General features: G+C 51.6%; 1 protein-coding gene across 2 annotated transcripts; it reads right to left on the bottom strand.

Moving 5' to 3' along the window:
* Positions 1–9541: 9541 nt before the first annotated feature.
* On the bottom strand, positions 9542–21173 carry MAG (myelin associated glycoprotein). 2 transcript variants are annotated; one of them, XM_057712403.1, is made up of 9 exons: positions 21128–21173; positions 20591–20959; positions 18828–19124; positions 18460–18717; positions 17116–17376; positions 12579–12866; positions 12129–12225; positions 11014–11113; positions 9542–10059 (listed from the first exon to the last, which is right to left on the bottom strand). In XM_057712403.1, the coding sequence occupies exons 1-9, from the start codon at positions 21171–21173 to the stop codon at positions 9895–9897; spliced, it is 1881 nt and encodes a 626-aa protein (XP_057568386.1). In that variant the 3' UTR covers positions 9542–9894. The 2 variants fall into 2 exon arrangements, with proteins under 2 accessions (XP_057568386.1, XP_057568387.1); XM_057712404.1 differs by lacking the exon at positions 9542–10059 and adding an exon at positions 10720–10746.
* Between the last annotated feature and the right edge of the window lie 986 nt (positions 21174–22159).

Below are 22159 nucleotides of genomic sequence, written 5' to 3'. Positions count from 1 at the left end.
ATGGGTCAAAGGAAAAATCTCAAGGGAAATATAACAATACACTGAACTGAAAGAAAATGAAAATAAAACTTATCAAATTTTATGGAACTCAGCTAAAATACAAGGGGGATATTTATAGCACTGGATGCTTACTTTTAAAAAAGTAAGTCTTGGGAGTTCCCTGGAAGTCAGTGGTTAGGACTCAGCAATTTCACTGCCCAGGGCCCTGGTTAAATCCTTGCTTGGAGAACTAAGATCCTGAAAACCAAAAAAAAAAGTAGGTCTCGAATCAATAATATAAGATTCCATCTCTAGAAACAAGACAAATCAGAGCAAAACAAACCCAAAGCAGGCATAAGAAAGGAAAAAATAAATATAAAGGCAGAAATCAATGAAACTGAAAACAGAAAAATAATGAAATAAAATACATGGTTCACTGAAAAGATCAATAAAATTGACAAATCTTTAGCAAGACTGACAGATAAAAAGAGAGAGAAATTGCTAAAATCGAGTGAAACAGAGGATATCACTACATACTCTGCAAACATGAAAAAGATAATAAGGCTACTATGAAAAACCCTATACACATAAATTTGGCCACTTAGATCAAAGGCATGAATTCCTCAAAAAGTACAAACTACCACAACTCAATCAATATGAAACAGATAACTTGAATAGCCCTATAACTACTAAGGTAATTTAAAACGTGAAAAAAAAAATGTTCAGGCCAATATGGTTTTTACTGGAGAATTCTACCCAACATTTAAAGAAGAATTAACACCAATTCTACATAATCCATTATGTTGATTATGAAATTAACACCAATTCTACATAATCTATTATGCAGAGAGTAGGAGAGGGAATGCTTACCAATTCATTCTATGAAGCCAATATTACCCCAAAACCAAACCAAAACAAAAAAGACAAAGGTAGTAGAAAAAAGAAAACTACAGACCAGTATTCCTCATGAATATGGATGCAAAAGTCCTTAACAAAGTATTAGCAGATAGAATTCAGCAGTATATAAAAAGAATTATACAACTATAACCAAGTGGAGATTATTCCAAGGATGCAAGTCTGGCTCAATATTCAAAAATCAATCAATGTAATCTCACATTAAAGGGACAAAGAAGAAAAATCACATGATCATATAAATTGTTGCAGAAAAAGCATTTGACAAAATTCACCACTTTTTTATGACAAAAAAAACTCTCTGAAAACTAAGAATAGAAACTTCTCAACTTGATTACCTGCAACTGAGCTACAAAAACTACAGCTAACATACTTAACACTTAACAGTGTTAATACTCTTTCCTCTCAGCTTGAGAACAAGGCAAAGATGTCCACTCTCAATCACTCCTGTTCAATATAATACTGGAAGTTCTAGACAGCATAATAAAACAAAGAAAGGCAATAAGAAGTATATAAACCTGAGAGGAAGAAATAAAACCTATTTACAGATAACATAATGGTCTATGTAGAAAATCCCAAGGAACTTACCAAAAAAATTCTAAACTAATAAGTGAATTCAGCAAGGTTGCAGAATACAAGATCAACACAAAAATTAGTCATATTTCTTTCTATTAATAATGAATACGTGGAAACTGGAATTTAAAATACAATTCCATTTCCAATGGCTTAAAAAAAGAAATACTTAGGTGTAATAAATCTAGCCAAACATATATAAGACTTATATACTGGAAACTACAAAACACTGATGAAAAAAATCAAGAAGACTTAAATAAATACCATGTTCATGAATTGGAAGACTAAACATAGTCAAGATGTCAATTTTCCCCAAACAGATATGCAGACTTAATACAATTACTATCAAAATCCCAGCAAGATTTTTTGTAGATACAGACAAGATTATTCTAAAATTTATACAGAAAGAAAAAAGAACTAGAATAGAAAACATTTCTGAAAGAGAAGAATAAAGGAAGAGGAACCACTCTACCTGATTCAAGGCTTATTATAAAGAAATATACAATAATCAAAGCTGTGTGGTATTGGTGGCTGGATGAACATGCAGGTCAATCAGACAGATTAGAAAACCCAGGAATAGCCCTACACAGGTACAACCAACTGATATTTGAAAAAAGAGCAAACAATGATTCAAAGGAGGAAATACAGTCTTTTCAACAAAGAGTGGTAGAACAATTGGATAGCCCTAGGCAAAATATGAACCTCAACCTAAATCTCATACTTCATACAAAAATTAACTCAAAGTGGATCATACACTCACATGTGAAACATTAAACTGTAAAAATTTTAGAAGGTAACATAGGAAAAAATTTGGGGAACATAGGGATTGATGAAGAGTTCTTAGACAAGAGACCAAAAGCATGACCCCTAAAACTCAATAAACTGGACTTCAAAATTAATTTTTTTTTTTTTTTTTTTTTTGCTCTGGGAAAGACTTTTTTTTAAGAGAATGAAAGGACAAACATAAACTGGGAGAAAATATTTGCAAGCCACTTACCTGACAAAGAACTCACATATAGAATGAAGATATAAAGAATTCTCAAAACTCAACATTCAAAAAAAATAAACAATCCAATTAAAAGATGGAGAAAAAAAAAGATGGGCAAACGGCATGAAGAGACATTTCACTGAAGATGATATATGGACAGAAAATAATCACATGAAAAAGATGTTCAACCTCATTAACCTTTAGAGAAATGCAAATTAAGATCACGATGAGTTACCACTCCCACATACCTATTAGACAGCTAAAATAAAAAATAGTCAATAGCTAATGCTGGAAAGGATGTGTAGTAATGGAATCTTTTATACGTTGCTAGTGGGAATGTAAAACTGTCCAGCCACCTTGAAAAATAGTCTCAAGACAGTTTCTCAAAACGTTAAACATAAAATTCCCATCTACTTCTATGATTCCATTCCTAGGGTATATACCCAAGAGAAATGAAAACACATCCTCCCAGAAATCTGAACACAAATGTTCATAGCATGTTATTCATAAAAGCCAAAAAATGGGAACAACCCAGATGTCTATCAAGTGATGAATGAATAAAGAAGATACGGTATCCGTAAATGAAATACTATTTGGTGATAAAAAGAAATGAACTACTGTATAGATCCTGCAAAATGATGAACTTGAAAACATTAAGTGAAAGAAGCCAATCATAAAAAGCCACAAAATGTATGATTCCATTTCTGTGAAATGTCCAGGGAAAGAAAATCTGTAGAGACAGAAAGTAGATTTAATTGTTGCCTAGGGCTGGGGTGGGGGTGTCAAGAGGAAACAGGGAGTGACCCCTAATGGCACGGGTTTCTTTTCTGGGGTGATGAGATGTTCTAAAATTGACCGTGGTGATGGCTGCACAACTCTGTGAATATACTTAAAACCATTAAAGGGTACACTTCATGCGCAATTAGAAAACGGGCCAAAGACGAGAAAAAGACATTCCACCAAAAAGGACACACAGATGGCAAATAAGCCCATGCACAGACGTTCAGCACCACTAGCCATTAGTGAAATGCAAATCAAGACCTTGCAAACCACTGCGTACCAAAGCTAAAATAAACAATAATAACAATATCAAATGCTGGTGAGGATGCAGTGAAACTGGGTCATTCATACATGGCTGGTGGGAATGTAAAATGGCACAGCCACTTTGGAAAATAGTTTGTAATTTTCTTGAAAAACTAATGAAATATTCCTACCATATGACCCAGCAATTGCACTTCTAGGCATTGATGTCCAAGAGATAAAAATTGACGTCCACACGAAAACCTGTACATGGTTGTTCATGGCAGCTTTATTTGTAATCGCCCCAAATTGGTAACAATCTACACGTGCCTCAATAGCTAAATGGTTCAACAATTGGGATACATCCATACCATGGAATACTATGTAGCAATGGAGTGAAGTATGGAACAGGCAAGCAACCTGGAAAATTCTGAAGGGCATTTTACTGACTTAAAAAAAAAGCCCAGTCCTCTAAATGTCCATCAACAGATGAATGGATAAAGAAAATGTGGTACATATATATAATGGGATATTACTCAGCTGTAAAAAAGAATGAAATTGGGACATTTGTAGAGACATGGATGGACCTAGAGACTGTCATACAGAGTGAAGTGAGTCAGAAAGAGGAAAAACAAATATCGTATATTAACATATATGCGGAATATAGAAAAATGGTACAAATCAACCAGTTTGCAAGGCAGAAACAGAGACACAAATGTAGAGAACAAACACATGGACACCAAGTGGGGAAAGCGGTGGGGGGGGTTGGGGTGGGATGAATTGGGAGATTGGGATTGCCATACATACATCACTAATAAGAAAAAAACATCAAATTGTATGCTTTGGATATATGCAGTTTGTTGTATTTCAACTGTATCTCAATAAAAGTTCTTAAAAAAAAAAAGTCCAGTCCTAAAAAAAATAGAATCAAAGGAAAAAACAAACAAACAAAAAAGCCCAGTCCTAAAGCGTCATGTACCATACGATTCCTTTCATGCAATATTCTTGAAATGACAAAATGATAGAGGTGAACAGCTTACCGGTTTACAGGGGTTAAAGACAGTGGAGGAAAGAGAAGTGGGTGTGACTACAAGGGTGACCTTTGTGGTAACGGAATAATTCTGTGTCTTGACTGCGGTGGTTACACGAGATAAAAGGCCTTAGAACTACACACAGGTTGTACCAGATATAGTTATGTAATAAGTAACCATCAGAGGAAACAACACAGGGCACATCAGACTTCTCTCTTCTATCTTTGTCACTTCCTGTGAGTCTATAATTATTTAAAGATAAAACGTTTTTAAAAAAAACAACAACCCAGTGATCTCAATGGGGGGACTCCCAGGCCAAGGGACAACATCCCAAAAGTCTTCTGCAGGGGACCCACTGGGGACTCACGTTCCTACTCGTCACCTAGAAGGAGTGTCCGAGCCTCTGCTGGCACAGCTCCAGGCGCTGCTGACGGTCTCGACACAGGAGGACATTGGGGAGGGGGTTCATGGACACACCTCGATTTCTGGAGGCCAAGGGGCTGCATTGGGGGAGCCAAGGGTGCGGAAGCAGGATTCCTGAGAATGTAACTCTGGGGCCTTCACCTCTTTCCCTCCAAAGAGGTAGACGGTCTCTATTTTGGAGGATTGGCTTGGCTGTCCCCACCTTGCCCTGGAAGCAGTGGAACTAGGCACCTGGGAGCATCCCTGTGAGGCCTGGGCTCCCTTCCCCACCTGGCTGCGCGCCCCCTCTGAGCCCCCGTCAGGGCTGAAAGAGGGGGACGACAGTGCCTTTCTCACAGGGCTACTGAGGTCGCACCCGTGCTGCGCTCAGCTGCATATGCCATGTGACATATGACAAGTGCCTGGTGAACAGACCCGGTTCAAATCCCAGTCCTGCCACCTGTCAGCTGTGACGTCCCTCAGTTTCCCCTCTAAGGATGATGCGGACATTGGCGTGGTCCCGCCTTCCTGAGTGAGCCACGAGCAACCACGAGCACGGGAAACGCTCTGCACGGTGGCCGTCATGAGACGAGCACCCCGTAAAAGTGAGCTGTTTATTACCGACAGTCCCTTGCTCTACGTGACCAACACTCCATGGTGATATCACGTCGCATGCCTCTGGCTGCTCAGTTCCAGCCTGAGTTTGACAGAGAGGCCCTTTGAGACCAAACCATGGTTCCCCTTCTGCTCCCCAGCAAAGGTGTTCCAGGCAGACCAAGCTCTGGGGATGGGAGGGGATGGGGAGAGGGGGTCCTCTCTTCGGCTGCCCTGCCCGTGGACTGAGGTTGTTACCTCCCCTCCAGGGAGCAGACCGCAGCTGAGAGTGAGGAAGGTGGGGAAAGAAGGAGGCTTGGCTCTTCCTGGGCAGAGCCGTGAGCCCCCCAGGGAAGGAGACTTCCAAGTAGCCAGCGTGGCCGGGAGCCCTTTCATTGATGGGAATGTGGAGCTGCCCGCCCCAGGCACTGGTCCTCAGGACAGCGTTGGGGTGGGGTGGTGACCAGGGATGGCTCTTCTCAGCTAGGAGCAACCCAGGAGGTTGGTGGGAGGGGAGGGACAAAGTGGTCCATGTTGTCATGCCCCTGGCCTGATGCCTGGCCGTCCTCCCTCCTGCACCAGGTGGCCCATCCCTCCCGATAGCTGCAAACTGCTCACCTCTATTCCAGCCCAGCCAGACACAAAGCACGTGTCCCCATCTCTGAGTCACTCTGACTCTTCCTCAGCTTGAAATGTCCCAAGGGAGGGGTCCCGTCAGCCTTGACTGTCTTTGAACGTGCTGAGCAGAGCACGGCATGTTCTCCACCAGCCTAGTTCCTTTTGGCCTCTCCAGCAACTAAGGAAGTGGCCAGCATCTCGGACTCCTCTCTTCCGTCCTCTCTTTGTCAGCCAGACCCATCAATTCCCCCTCAAGAATAGGTCCTGATACTCTTCTCTGTCACATCTCCACTTCCCTGTCTCTTGGACAAGAGCCGTGGCCTCCTGAGCCTCCTGCCTGTGTTTGCTGATCTCCTGTGCTCACTGTCCATGCAGCTGCCGGCGGGGTCTCTGAAACCTCCAGCCTCTCCGTAACGTTCCTCTGCGTATAACTCTCAAGCAGCTCCCCAGGTCACTCACAGTAAAAGCCCGAGTCCTGAGCGTGGCCTAAAGCCCATGTTCGGACTCCCTTGGGCAACCATACCAGCTCCTACACTCCACTCCAGGCACACTGGTTTCCTTCGTGTTCCTTGAACATAATAAGTACATTCCCACTCTGGGCACTTGAACCTGATCTTGGCTTTCCCTGGACCCACATTCCCCAGAAATCGACAGAGCTCCCTCCCTCCCTTCCTTCCATCTCTACTCAAATGACTCCTTTTGAAATTGGCAGCCTTGCAAGCACAATCTCTCCTTCTATCTCTCTAAGTTTCCTCCTTAGCACATTACTGTCCGACCACACGTTTATCTGGTCTTTGTCTATCTCGTCGAGAGGGTGTCAGCTCCACCAGGTCAGAGTGCGGTTTTTTTGGTTGGTGTGATATCCCTAGAGCCCAGCAGTGGCCGGGCACACAGTAGGTGCTCAGTAACCATGTGTGGACAGAACAGATGAATTCAGGGGTTTGGGGGGTGGGGCGGTGGTGTCCAGGCGCTGGGCAGAGTGTGATAACTGAGTTGTGTGTCATAAGTGAATGTCAGTCCCTTCTAAGAGATGGCCTTTGTGTCAGATCACATCACTGCTTTCCAAACTTTAAAGGTTTGCCTGTGACCTTCAGGACTTTTGTCCTGTCTGTGAACCACCTGAAACGTTTGTATTTCATACATTTCTTTAAATCAGTTCACTTGATTGATTTTTTAATTTAGCCTCATCCTAAGCTTTTATCAAAAAAAAAAAAATCACTTTTGGTGTGCTGGTTTCCTTTTGCTCTGACACAGACTAAATGAAGCATGACTGTTCACATAACATTGGCTCCACACCCCTCCTGGGGACACCCCGCTCACGCAGGTGGCGCTCAGGCTGCACCTCTGGCCGCACAGGGTTACTCAGATGGCCCTGGCTATTGACATTGCTCTGCCTCTCAGGGCGAAGTCCTTAGGATCACTCCTCCCAGGCCAGACCTGCTGGAGCCAGTGGCTGCGTCAGGGGACAGGTGTGTCAGGGCGGGGCCCCTGCACGTGTGCAGGAGATCTGGTCAAAATGTCTAGTGTGGCTGCTGTGAAGCCCCTGCTGTTCTCTGCCACCCTGTCTGCCCTCTCCAGCCTTGTTTCAGCTTCTAGAACTTTGCCAAACACATTCCCACTTGGGGCCTTCACACAGGGCGTCCCCAAGTGACTTTCCTTCCATAGGAACACCTCCCCAACCCCGAGACCCTAAGTCACACTTCCATTCTAGGCTCTACCAGCCTTCTCTGTGCTTCTCCTTGGGAGCAGGTGTCACATGCTGCAGCCAGGCATTCTGTCTGAGGTCATTTATTTAATGTCCTTCTCCCTGCATGACCGCCAGCTCGGTGAGGAAAGGGCGAGACTCAGGGTGGGGTCCTGCCCCGCTGCCCACAGCCCGGCTACCACCCGCCTCTCTTCCTTTCTCCTGCATGTGGACATCCAATTCCTGCCGAAGTGGCCTCATCCTTCCCTCCCAACACAACTTGGCTGTTTCTGCCTCTGGACCTTGGCTTTGGCCTCTGTTGTATCCTCCGCCTTCTTCGAAAATCAGGGCAGGACCACCTTCCTCAGGAACCTCGCCCGCAGCCCTGTGGCTCTATTCTTACCACCCCCTCGGCACCCTCAGACCCATGAGCTCTCACTGCTTCTCACCAAAACAGCAGTGAGGCAAGTGGTCAGCACGTGGGCTCCAGAGCCAGGCCTGGGGACTCAAGTCCGGGCGGCACAGTTACCAGATGGGGGACCTTGAGGAAGTGACGTAGCCTCTGTGCCTCGGCTCCTCCAGATTCTCAGTGTCAGCACAACAGAATCACCAAGAGGACTCGTCAAAACACAGACTGCTGCGCCCCAGCCCAGAGGTTTCGATTCCTGCAGTCTGGGTGGGGCCTGAGAATCTCCCTTTCTGACAGGTGCCCAGGTGAGGCTGCTGCTGGAAGAGGGGCCCCCACTTGGAGGATCGTCGCCGCAGTCGTCAGGGAAGGCAGATGGAGGGGAATTCATGTTAACCAGGAAGGCTTACGTGGCACGTAGCAAGTGCTCAACAAAATGTTAGTTGCTGACACAAATTCATGCCAGAGAGTCTGGCCTTCTTCAAATTCAAAAAAACCTGAGTCTAGGGTCTGGCCACACAATTTCCTGACTCTGGGACCCTGGGAAAATCACCTGACTTCTCTGAGCCCTGGTGTTCTCACAGGGTTGTCCTGGTGGTCCCTTCCCAGGAGAGTCTGAGCTTCCTAAAGGGGGTTCAATACACAGCTGGTGCCTGATGGATATTTCTTGAACCAAATGAAGTGTGAAAAATTGGGACTTCCCTGGTGGTCCAGTGGTTAGGACTCTGCGCTTCCACTGCAGGGGGTGAGGGTTCGATCCCCAGTCAGGGAACTAAGATCTCACATGCCACATGACGTGGCCAAAATAATTAATTTTTTAAAAAAAGAAAAAGAAAGATTGAAGCTGCAGGGTACAGCATGAACGTGACGCACAGGCAGTCAAACCAACACAGGCTCACGAAACACTGAGATCTGGGGTCACCCTGAGACCTGCAGGGAACAGGAGGGAATGTCAGTGAGTGAAGCCTGCCAGGTGTGGGACAACAGGGAATGGTGGGGAGTGTGGCAAATTGGGAGCCAGGCCCCTTCAAAGAAGCAGCCACCATCTCTTTCAGTGAGACATGGCAGTGTGTAAGTGCGAGCCCAGGGCTGTCAGTTACTCCGACTGCAGCAGAAGCAGGAATGAGGGTTGTTCCGTGAAACCACCCAGCAGTCAAACACGACCTACTGTGGACCAGACCCAGCCCACAGCTGCCAGTTCAGAGTGGAAGCAACTTAAGGGCGGCTGGCCTGGGCTCAGGGCTAGAATCCCTGAGGACCCAGGGGAGGACAAGGAGGGGCGGGTGGCAGGCTCCCCAAGGACAGGTCAGAAACCATCAGGATCTAGCCAGGTATTTGGCTTCAGGGCATTTATTTTCATGTCCCTCCGTACAGGCCCTGGGGCCGGGTGTGGGAGCAGGAGACCAGGCAGGGGTAGCAATAAATAACACGGACATACGGAGCTCCCCTCCAGACAGATGAGGTTAAAGGAGGTTACAGGGGAGCCACAATGCAGAGGTGGGGTGCTGGCAGGGAGGGGGCAGCTGGGAAGGAGGGGGAGGCCAGGCCCCCAGGACCTCACTGTCACCTGCCCCATCCCTTTCCTGCCCCAGCCCCCACTACTTTGGGGAGAAAGGGAGCCCGCAGTCAGTGGGGGCCAGCGAGGGTCCTGAGGTGGGGGTGACTGCACGGGCCGCCCCCGGCTCCCTCACTTGACGCGGATTTCAGCATACTCAGCTAGCTCCTCCGTCAGGGTGTAGCTGTCCTTGGTGGGTCGTTTTCCCAGGTCAGAGTGAGAATAGCTCAGGTCCAGCTCTGGGGGTTCCCCCCGAAGACCCAGCAGCCGCCTCTCAGATCCCAGGCGCCTCTCACTCTATGAAGGGAACCAACCCATTAGAAGGTCCTGTTTCACCTTTTCCAGATGCAAAGGCCAGAGTCGCTCACACCCCCACAGCTCCAGACTTGAGTCCCGTGTGAGCCTCCCTCCTCAAGGACAGCCAGCCCCACAGTCCCCCGCTGGAGCCCTTGCCCGTCCTGAGCCCCCCCTACGCAAAACCTCCTCGCTGCTAAGCCTGAAAGTCGCCCACAAATTCAATGTCTCCAGGAAGTCTTCTTCAACATAGGAATTTGAGGGGCACCCAATTCAACCCATAACACCTTAGATGAAAGCCACCTGGTCGGGAGCCCACCTTTCCCAATTTTTGTAAAAGCCTGATTCAGTATCTTTGCATCTGGTGGTCCCCCTCCTCAACCTGGGAGACTCTGCAGGTACAACTTCAGCTTCCCCGTCACGCCTTCCGTCCCCGCCCCCCACCTTCGGACACACACACACGCAGGACGGTGGCCACACACGCACAGAAGTGAGCAGTGGGACAGAGCAGACAAGGCCGGGAGTGCGGGGCAGGGCCAGACTGAGCTGAAGACCAACCTGGACGCCTGACAGGGACACACACACATGCACGTCAACCCCAGGGCCCAACAAGGGCCCAGAGGTGGGCACACTGAGGCCCCCGGAACCTACCTCCTGAGGTGCTCATTCCAGGGTAGAGACCTCTCTGGACTATCGGAGAAGGAAATGCAGTCATAGACCCAGGCGGGGACGACGAGGGCTTCTCTTGGGCCCCGAACTCCACAGCCCTCCTCATGGCCTCCGCCTGAGCGCCCCCTCCCAGCCCAGGGCCAAGCCAGCCCTCCGCACGTCCTCTCCTTCCCTTCTGTGCGGCCAGCTCCCCCTCTGCCCCTGGCTTCCCAGGTCCCTCCCAGGCCCTCGGTGACCCTGGCACACAGGATCTCCAGCTAGCTTGGCACCCCGGGGCTCTGGCCTCACCTCGTATTTCTCCGGCGCCCCAGAGATGCGGAAGTCACTGCTGAACAGGACAGGGGGGGTGTTGCCCGCCGAGAAGCTGGGGCTCTCCGTCACGTTCTTTCTGCAGGGCAGCACATGTCAGCCCACGTGGGAGTCCCAGGCCTCCCAATCCCCTCCCTACCTGCAACCCCATCTACCTTAGGAGTTTGGCCCAAGGGACCCCAGAGCCGCTCCCACCCTTCTCTCTAAGACGGGCAGGCGGTCCCTTCGGTGAGCAGCCTCTTCCTGTCCACCACTGTCTGTCCCTCCTCTGCTTCACGGCTGAGGACGAGCCACCTGGGCCCTGGTCTCTGCCACTTTCAGGACCCCAGCCTGGCTCCTCTGGGTTCTCCTCATTCGCTCTGGGGCTGTCTGCACACCCACCCCCAACCCCCGCCACCACCACCTGCCGCCAGGATGTCGAGCAGGGAGATTAATTCATTGCCAGGAGAGCTGATGCGTGTGCACCACAGGGAAGGAAAATAATAGCAGCGCACTTGTGGCAGGTGGCTGTGGCTTGGGACTGGGGAACGTTTTTTTTTTTTTTTAAAGATTTTTTTTTTGATATGGACCATTTTTAAAGTCTTTTTATTGAATTTGTCACAATATTGCTCCTCTTCTACGTCTTCGTTTTTGGGCCTCAAGGCATGTGGGATCCCAGCTCCCCGACCAGGGATTGAACCCACATCCCCCCAGTTGGAAGGCAAAGTCCTAACCACTGGACCTCCAGGGAAGTCCATGGGGAGCATTTTTGATACACATTTTTGAGCATTTTGTGTAATCGTTGGGGCTTCCGGAACCAACTGTGACTGATGCTCTGGCTGCGAGCCAGGGGTACTGGCCTTCCTCATCATGCCGGAGTGGCAGGAGGCCACAGCACAGCACGTGGGGCACAGGCGATGACTGGTGGGAAGTGCTCGGCCCAGGACGGGCACTGGCACGCGTGACCCGACCGCGGCGGCTCATGTCAGCTGGGGCCCTCTCTCCTCCATCCAGCTGAACCCTTTCAGAGCAGAAGCCGCCCTCCCTTGCCCATCCTCAGCCTGCCCTGCCCTTGGAGGCTCTGCGCCCCAGCTCAGCCCTGGCGGGGCACTCACTTCCTGCGTGTCTGGGTGATGTAGCAGACGATGGCAATGAGGATGGCAAAGGCGACCACGGCTCCCACGGGCCCGATCTTGGCCCACATCAGGCGGTCTGAGGAAAGAGAAGACCCAGGTGCCCTCAGGGCTGCTGGTGGGAGTGAGGACACCTGGGTTCTTAGGAGATGGGCTGGAGTAGGGGTGAGAGTGTGAAAATATTTACACAGCTGGCACATCCTTGCACTGACTGGCTAGTCTGGAGGCCTTAGTTGTTGGAGGGGCCAGTAAAGCACAGGCAAGCTCGGGGCAGCCTCTCCTAACTGGCTGGAAAGGGCATCTTTACCACCTGATCAACTGCATAGCATGGCCCATGCGCAGTGGCTGATGACCTGTCTTGGGGAGGGGAGGCTGGATCCAAGAGGGGTTCTGTCTGTCCCCCGACTCCCAGCCCCAGGGCACTCCACTCACGGGCTCCCTGGAAGGGCAGCTCCAGGCTCTTGGTGCCGTAGAGGTTGTGGGAGGTGCAGAGGACCCGGGGTGGGGCCTGGGCCTGCCCCCGCAGCGTGAGGATGCTGGTGAGCAGGAGGCCACTGCGCTCCGAGTACACGAACTCACGCTCCGTCTCATTCACGGTCACGTTGCGCGAGGGCAGCTCGAAGGCCACGGACGGCTCTGGGTTGGCTTTCACCACACACAGGCACTGCACAGTGTCGCGGGCCGCCGCACAGTGGGACTCCAGGAGGATGACGGGGGCAACTGCAAGGGGGAGACCAAGACCCCGTGGGCTGGAGACGGGTCCTCAGGGGCTCCTTGGCTGTCTCAGAGATGAGCTGCCTGTTCCCCTCTCTACGTCCTCTATAGAACTGTTCACCTTGTAACGCGTAAGTCAGATCATGGGGCTCCCTGCTCAAACCCCTCCTCTGATTGCTCCCAGGGTCATTTAGAATAAAACCCCAATTCTTTGCCTTGGTCTGCAAGGCCATGCAGACTTAGCCACAGTCTAATCTTCTGCTCTCACCCTGGCTCGTTCCCTTTCAGCCACATCGGCCTCCTTGCTGTTTCTCACACTCGTGGAGATTTTTCCCACACTTGGGGGTCTTTTGTTTCTCCCTCAGCTGGGAACTCTTCCCTGACACCTGCCAAACTCACACCCTCACTCCAGGCAGCTGCTGTGCAGACCATGTCTCTTTCTCTGACCACCCCATGTAAGCTGCACCTCGCTTCACTAACCATTCAGTCGGGTTTTCTCCCCAGCACTTATCCCTGCCTGGGTTATATACTGATGTGGTTGGTCTCTTATTTCCATCGAGACAGGCTCTTACTCGGTCTCCACTCTGCCCCCCCCACCCCCACTTAAAACATGCCTTTCTCTCTTTCTTTCTCTCTTTTTTATTTCCTTCCTTCCTTCCTTACTTCCTTCCTTCCTTTCTTTTTTTTTTTTTGCCACACCACATGGCATGCGAGATCTTAGTTCCCTGACCAGGGATCAAACCTGAGCCCCCTGCAGTGGAAGTGCGGATTCTTAACCACTGGACCCCCCAGGGAAGTCCCTAGAACATCCCCTTCACCCAGCAGGAGCTCTGGGAAGACTTGTGGGATGAGCTGCTGTGTTCAGCCAGCTCCCCTTGCAGGCGGTCCTGCGGCTGCCCCTGCTCACTTCCTGGAGCCCCCCGAGTCCTGACCCTCCCTCCCTCCGCAGGACTCCCGGTGGTACCAGACACCACCCTCCACTCAAGAACATTTGTTGAGCTTTGCTTTGCTGTCATTTGAATTACAAAAATGATACTGGAATGTTTTTTTTTTTCCTTGCATTTTCCAAAATATGAAATTATAAATGGAACATTGAATGTTGCTTTCTAAACTATTTTCTCTTTCCCTCCTGGAGAATCTGGCACTCCCCTCTACTTGCTCTAGACCAACCTCTGATTCTCAGTCCTGGGCAAAACCCACTTCCACACGGGCAAAAGACCCTTGGCCCACCTACCCCACTTATTTTCAATTTCCAGCAAAAAAGAAGATGCAGGTAACAGTGACCGGGCTGGGAGCCATGTGACCTGTGTATCTGCGATAGGGATCATTCCATTTGGAACCTCAATGTGTACATATCTCTAAGTCCAATAAATTAAAGGTTACATATTCCAAATTCTGTTGAGGCAGACACGTACTATGCGTGCTGTAGTATTAACGAATTAACACACCACAGGGTAAATTAGTAATGACTAACCGGAACTGACAGTGATTAATTTCTCTAAAATCCTTTAGTCAAAGACTGCAGCGCTGGTACTGCTGTGACAGTGCTGCAGAAACGCCGACACCCTGCTGCATGTGCTCAGCACCTTTGCAGCGCTGCCGGCAGCCTCAAGACCTTCGAAACCCTGACTGACACTAGACAAACCCCTGGTTCCACAAAGCATGGGGAGTTTGGGGTGGGACAGCTTTGGCTTGAATCCCAGCTCTGCCATCTACTGGCTGGTGACCCAGATCAGGCCACTCAGCTTCCTGGGCCTCCAAGATGGACCTCTCATCTGAGTCAAGGGTAACGGTCCTTGACTCGTGAGGGGCTATGAAGACGCTGCTCCAAAGTAGGCACATGAGTGTTGAAAAGAAAGTTTCACCTCCCACCCAGGGAGTTAGGATGAGATAAATTGAATCATTCCAGCAGAGGGAGCACGTGAGCAAAGGCTTGGCTGCAGGAAGGTGGGTGGATACCCAGCCAGGACTCCTACCGAGAGATGAGTGGGAAACTACGAAGGTGCCTAAGACTTACGGGGCACATGGGACGTGTCAGGTGCTAGGGGCACTCACCATAATTTCCTTAGCGTAAGATACTGTTACCCATTTTTCAGAGAAGAGAATCAGGGCTCAGGAAAGGTGAAGTCACTCGTCTGGGATCACACAGCAAGATGGAGACAGAGCTGGGATTCGGACCCAGGTCGGTTCAGCTCTGTCAGGTGCTGGTACCAGTAACACTTCCGTTTCCTCCTATTAAACTGGGGTGAAGAGCAGTCCCTGCCCCCAATCATGTTGTCGTGAGAACAAAACAGATCAATATTTGCAAAGGACTCAGACCAGTCCCGCTCATCACAAGGTCTCAGTGAGGTGAGCTCCCTGCAGGTCTCACGCTGCAATGGGACCCCCACTCAGGAGCACCCACCATTGTCAGCAAGCATGGAAGCCCCGGTGCTAGGGGACATAGACTTCGGGGACAGAGAGGGGTCTGAGGCTGGACTCCCAGAGGACAAGCACTGAGTCACAGGCCTTGGAGCCCAGCGATGGGCTCAGCAGGAGGTGGGGGGCACAGCTGCTCCTCCCCTCTGGCAGATTGAAGGCCTTGAGCCCTTGGGTACCAAGGACGGCAGGGGAGGAAAGCAGCCAGAGTTTTAAGAACTGGGCAGAGGGGAGTCAGAAGAATCCTGGCACTGGCCAGCCTTCCAGCTGCATGGCCTTGGGGAATTCTGACTTTCAGTTTCTCCCCAGTTAAGGGGGATGATGATAACACGCAGCTGCTTCCAGGGGTGACCACAAGGGCTCAGCAAAATATCACATGCAGGGCATGCAATCCTGGCCCAGAGTGGGCCCTTAATGATCGTTCCCTGCTGCTACTCTTATTAACCAGGAGGGTCTGTGACTGAAAACGTTTGTGAGGTGGAGTTATGTGCACGATCAGAGCTTCCATCAGATTTTCAGGGGGTTCTCTGACTCTTACACCTAAGAAACCGTGGCTTGGGATGTAGGTGTAATGGGGGAAAGCGTGAGGGAGAAGGGAGGGTGTGTATGGAGAAGGCAGGGTACCACACAACCCATACACATGACCACGTCGGATGCTGCAAGGGAGCAGAGACCAGGAGGGAAGATGCCCAAAGATGAAAGGTTAGCAGAGCAGTGATGGCCACTGCCTTGCCCTGGAAGACGGCACTCCAGGAATAATCTGTCTCCACTGACTGCAGCCACAGGCCGAGTATTGAGTATGGACTGTGCTCAATACCTTCTGGCCAACTTGTGTCATGGGGATCATTGTAGGTGGAATAATTGAGGACGGGAGTGGTGACATTTGGAGACAAGTGCCAGAGGTCAGGCTGGAGCTGGGGAGGAAGCAGGGGGCATGGAAATACGGAGGTGACATTCCAGAGGGAGTTGCTGGAGGAGGGGGAGTGGAAACTGCGACCTGAATGATGGCCAGGGTGGGGGCGGGGTGTTGGTGGTGATGTCCATAGAGGGGAGGTCAGGAGGGCACTGGTTGGCAGGGGAACAATGAGCTTCATTCCCAAGACAGTTAGCTTTTTATGTGCATCCGTCTCATCTCTCTGGCTGTACTATATCTGTTAATACGCTTGGTGTCCTCTTGGTCCTATTCCCCACCTTCTGTCCAGCCACACAGTCCTTGCACATAACAACTGCTTGATCAATGTATTCTGATGTCATAACACAGGATGAGGTCAGCTTTGGGCAGTAGAGAAGAGTGGAACCAGACCACTGGATTTGAATCTCAGTGCTGCCATTTTCTGGCTGTGTGACCTTGGGCAAGGGACATAACCTCTCAGGGCCTCAGTTTCCTTCTCTGGAAACTGGAGACAGTGAGAGAACCTCCTTCACTGGGATGTCACAGAAATGGAAGAGTGGGTCCCTGTATAGAGCTTCCAACAGTGCCTGATATCTAGTGATGCTCCACAAGGGTTAGAGGTCATGGGTGTTGTTTTAGATAATGCAAAGGGGCCGAGGCCCCAGGGTTCAGAAATCTCCTTGGTCAAAAGCCCACCCCAGGATGTGGGGACACCGTATTCTCAGGTGGGACTTTTATTTTCTTGCCGTGGATTTTGTTTCCCTGCCTTCCTCATCCTCAATCTGCGGGCACAAAGCTGACCCTTGGCTGGGAGGCGTGGGTGCCTTCTGGTAACCTGGGGGGTCCCCCACGGAAGCATCCACCTCAGGACACGGGCGATGGGGGCGCACAGGAATCAAGCTCAGCCGCTCGCACCAGGGGCAGGGGGCTCAGAGGGTTACTCACACTCCACAGATAGGTTAAAGGCAGTGGCCCTCTGGCCGTACTGGTTCTCGGCCACGCACCAGTACTCTCCGTCATCCTCGGGCGTGACAGCAGGCAGCTCCAGCTGCAGCTCACTCTCGTAGATGACCGTGGCCAGAATCTGCTTCTCCTTGAAGATGGTGAGAATAGGATCCGGGTTGCTCTGTGTGGAGCACAAGATGGAGACTGTCTCCCCCTCCACGGCCACCACTGTCCCGTTCACCGTCGGCTTCCAGGGTGCATCTGGGGAGCAGGACAGGGGGCCAATGGTCAGAAGCCAGGGGTGTCTCTTCTGCCAGCCGACTCCCACCCTTGAATGTGACCCCTGACACCCCAATCAGGGCACACCACCGCAGGATGGCTCAGGTATCCCAGGGCCTGGCTGTCTCGTTTACAAAGACAGGGGCTCTGCAGCCACAGCGCTTGTGTTTGAATCCTGGCTCGACCCCTTCCCAGCTGTGTGTGGACCCATTGTCTTAACCCCTCTGGGCCATATTTTTCTTATCTGGAAAATGGGCTTAATAATATTCCCAACCTCATCGGGATCACTGAGAACCAACTGTGACAAGCACTGTTTTAGCCTGAATAAGGTAGGTGAAGATCCCTGCCCATGTGGACAGATGCTATACAAAGAAATCAGACATATAGTTGGCAAGATGGGGTAAGTGCTTTGCAGAAAAATAAAGGCCAGATGGGAAATCGGGGTAGTTAGAGTTTTAACTAGGATGGTGAGGGAAGGCTCCCGGGAGACTAGAAAGAGGTGGGTAGGAGCCAGCTGTGGGGATGTCCTGAGAGAAGAGTATTTGTGTAAGGCGCTCAGAAACTGCTGAGTAAATGTTGGCTGGCACTGTCATTTTTATTATCCCCAGCCCTGGGCACTTAGCCTCAATAAATATTTGTGAATGAATGAATGACCTCTCCTTGGTCCTAGTTAAGAATCCTGTCTGACGGGTGCCCTCCCCGTGGGGTCCTATAATGTTTAGGCTGCCCACAGAGGCTAGGTGGGGCCTGAGTTCTCTGCACCCCTCCCGTCGGAACTGCAATGGGGAGAGTTTTAAAAAGCAGATTCCCCAGGCCAAGCCCAGCTCTACCCGCAGGGAACTGAATGTAACAGGCTCTCCTGGGTGTCAGGGACCGCCTGTCTCTTCCCGTCTTGTCCCAGCAGGGAGAGTGGTGCTGAGTAGGTGTTCACCAGACACTCGTGGGGAAAATGATGGAACTCCGTAACCGGCAGCTTCCTCTCCACCTCCACCCCAGCCGCGGGGATGGTCCTCACCGCCCCCCACCGGCCCCCCAGCTCCGCCCTGGGCGAGGGCGGCGACTCACACATGACGCTGAGCCCCACGGTGCGGTTGTCCTGGCCATAAGCGTTCTCGGCCAGGCAGGCGTAGACGCCGTCCTCCGCGGGGGTCACCTCGTCCAGCTCCAGGGACAGGCTCTCGGCCACCGCCTCCCGGAGCACCGTGCCGTCCCGCATCCAGGTCAGCAGCGGCGGCGGGTTGCTGTCAGCCCCACAGAGCAGGCTGACGTGGGAGCCCTCGATGGCCTCCACCGAGGAGTTCATCTCCACAATCACCGGGGGGTCTGCGGCGGCGGCGGCGGCGCAGACACAGGATGTCAGCGGGCACGTGCCGCAGACTCCGCCCCCGCCCCTGACCCCGCCCCGCCCCGCCCCCGCCCGCATCCAGGCTCACACTTGACATCCAGGCTGGCGTAGCCCTCGAACTGCAGGGAGGTGTTGGGGAAGGAGGTCTGGCAGCCCAGCCGGTGGCCGTTGGCCTCCCTGGTGGGCACGAAGTGCAGCAGCGACACCTGCACCCAGGTGCCCTCGTCCTCGCGCAGTCGCCCCAGCACAGCCGGCTCCCCAAGTCCCTCGTGGCCCAGCCAGCTCAGCTCTGGGTGCAGCTCTGGGCAGTTGTCAGGCACCATGCAGCTGACCTCCACTTCTGTGCCAGCCACCACCTCTGGGGGGACCACGATGTTGGGGGTGTCTAAGTGAGAGGGAGAGAGGGAGAGTGAGGAAGCAGCGTCGGACACCCCCACCTTGTCCAACTCCATTCCTGGTACCAGATCCCCTCCTCATCCTTGGATGCAGAATTCCCTACAACCTGCCCTCCTCCTGGTTGCCCTTCACCCAGAAACCCTCTGCAGATCCAATCACGGATGTAATAATAATGGAAAACACAGTATAGTGGCCTAAGCACTCTATAACCAGTACTGAGTACTTTACAGAGTACTTGCCAGTCCTTCCAGCCATGCCAAAACTAGAAGGTGGGTAATGTTATTTTGCTCATTTTGCAGATGAGGAAACTGAGGCCACAGCTAGCACGGGGTAAAACTGAGCTGCAAACCTTGTCACTCTGATTTCATCATCTGTGCTCTGCATACTACATTATATTCCTCAAGAAACCTCTCTCCTTCCCATCTTTGCTTTGGTTTACCTTCCTTGGGTGTGTGTGTGTGTGTGTGTGTGTATGTGGTGGGGTGGGGTGACCTGGAGCGGTCTGGCTGTGCGGGGTGGGGGGCGAAGAATGGGGCCTCTTTCTGCATCATGGCTGTCATCTGGCTCCTCATATAGACTCAGAGCTGATGGGGAACCTGAATCTAAGGGTTCCATGCCTCTCGGGGCCTCCCAGAAATGAGGCAGTGGACCCTACTCTAATTGCCAAAACTAGCCCAGAGCTACATTTTATTTGGCCTAAATGTAGCATTTTTTCCTTTAATATCTGAATCAGCAGCCGATGTTGAAAGTACACACAAAAACACACAACTCTGGTTCCCCTTGAACATTCAGGGAATTCCCTGGCTTTTCAGTCGTTAGGACTTCACACTTCCACTGCTGGGGGCACTGGTTCTGTCCCTGGTCAGGGAACTAGGATCCTGCATGCTGTGCAGCTCGGCCAAAACCAAACCAAAACAACCAAACGAACAAACCGGAAAACTCAGTGCCTGACAGCAATGACCCTGCATTGTCCCCCAGCACCATGAACGAGAGCTGGGCACCATGTGCCAGGCGCTGCTGCGCGCACTTGACCACTATTCCCTCATTGAACTTTGAGGGCTCTTCTCATCCCCATTTTTCAGAAGAGAAAAACGGCCCAGAGAAGTTAAGTAACTTGCCCTCAGTAGCCCAGCTAACACAGGGATCTAAAGGTCTGACCCCAACCCTTAGGTCCCACTCACTGCCTTGCTTTCTCCCAGGTGTTTCTGGAAGACTAAGAGCACTGCTTTTCTCTGAGGGCAACAAGACTATTTGGGGCCCTGCTTTGCCTGTTTCCGTCACCTGCCCGGTCTGTGTGGGCAGAGGGTTTGTACCCCTCCCCCCAGCCAAACCAACAGGTCCCTGCTCCTGCCAGCCAGACCTCCCTGGAAAGGTGCCGGGAGGACTTCCTGCTCTCCCTGCGCCCCCCTGCATGGCCCCAGCCCGACCGCATCCACACAGCCCCTGGGGACTCACTGATGATGTCCAGGACGCTGTGCTCGGAGAAGGTATACTGGTTGTAGCCCCCCAGGTCCCCGCGGAAGTAGTACTTGCCGCCCAGCTCGGGGCTGAGGTTGCTGAGCAAGAGGGTGCAGTTGCGCAGGCCCAGGTCCCCCAGGAGGCGGCTGCGGCCCTGGAAGCTCTCGTGGACGACTTGGGTGCGTGACTTGAAGACCACTGGCGGGTAGTTTTTCGGGTAGGGGCTATTGAAATACCAGACACCATGTACGACAGCTGGCCGCAGCTCGTCGGGGAAGTCGAAGCGGCAGGGGATGGAGACGCACGTGCCCTCGAAGGCTGAGATGGATGAGGGCATCCAGGCACCCCAGTGACCCCCGCGAGAGGCTGTGGACAAGAAGGACCTCGGAGGCTGAGGGACAAGTCCTGCCTGGATGCCCCCAACCCCCGCTCCCATCACTTACCACTGCCCTGGTGGGGTCCAGGCACCCACCGAATCAACCCCAGCCTGCTTAGGGGCTAAGACCCCCGGACCCCCAGACCCCCAGGCATTACCTGAAATCATGATCCAAAACAGAGGCAGCGCCGTGAGGAATATCATTTTGTACAGCAAGTGAGCAACAGCTGGAGAGGGGAGAGGAGAGGAGAGGGTTAAAAACCAGCGAAGTGAACAGGATGCTTCTAGTAAGTCTAGGAAACAGCCTGGTCAGACGTTAGCCTCTGCTGCTATTATTACCTATAATCACAAACTCATCTATGGCATCAACCATATACCAGTACTTTACAATTTCATTTGATCTCCTTGAGGTAGGGGCAACTATTATTCTCACTTTGTAGCTGAGGTCCAGAGAGGTTTAGCAACTTGCCCGAGGCCACACAGCCGGTATGTGGCAGAGGTAGGTTTCAAGCCCTGTCTGCCTGTCCAGGTCTGCAGACTTCATCACCAAACTGTCCTGACTTTATGTGGTAGTGACGTGCTAGTAATTATCTTCATAACCTTCCTGCCCCGGCAATCTCCAAAAAGTAAGGATAGAGCCGAGTTTGGATGAGCAGCAGGAAGCAGGGGAAGCTGGGAGGAAGGGGAAGTTGGAACCCTCCCCCTCACCTCCGTCTCCCTGAGTTGGGAATGTCTTCTGGTCCCACTTGAAGCTGTCAGCCAGCCAACCTGGAACAAGAGTCAGACAGGTGCAAGGAGGCGGGGGCTGCCCCCCCACCCCCACGTCGGCTTTCAGGATCGCCTCTGAGTCGTGGCTGTTGTGAGGCTGCCCCCATGCTCTCTGTTGCCCATGGATGCTTGGGCCCTCCCACGCAGCCTCAAAGCTACTCTGTGGTCACCTCCCGCGGCGGGCTGCAATGGAGGAGAACTCTGGGGAGGCAAAGGGGAGCAGCAGAGCTTTGGGGTGAGGGGAGGCGGAGGGTGGTGGTGAATGGGGTGAGGAAGCACATGTCCCACGGCTAAGGCCTGGGGGTGGCAGGCAGGGACCCAGCCCCATCAATGACTGGGCTTCACAGCATCAGCATTCCCGACATGCCGCGTGAATTCCTGCCGCCCTCTCCCACCCCACAGACGGCCCCTGGTGTCCCCAC

This window comes from Hippopotamus amphibius, chromosome 16, assembly GCF_030028045.1.
Source record: "Hippopotamus amphibius kiboko isolate mHipAmp2 chromosome 16, mHipAmp2.hap2, whole genome shotgun sequence".
Classification (NCBI taxonomy): domain Eukaryota; kingdom Metazoa; phylum Chordata; class Mammalia; order Artiodactyla; family Hippopotamidae; genus Hippopotamus; species Hippopotamus amphibius.
This window is presented reverse-complemented; position numbering and strand designations above follow the sequence as displayed.

What these genes read in the sequence shown, in the direction of transcription:
- MAG (XM_057712403.1), bottom strand. Translation starts at nt 21,173, where the DNA reads ATGATATTCCTCACGGCGCTGCCTCTGTTTTGGATCATGATTTCAG. An exon ending in CGCCAGCCTGGATGTCAAGT is followed by an intron (nt 18,718 to 18,827) that starts GTGAGCCTGGAT and finishes CCGCCGCCGCAG; the next exon opens with ACCCCCCGGTGATTGTGGAG. An exon ending in GCTGCCCTTCCAGGGAGCCC is followed by an intron (nt 12,226 to 12,578) that starts GTGAGTGGAGTG and finishes CTCTTTCCTCAG; the next exon opens with ACCGCCTGATGTGGGCCAAG.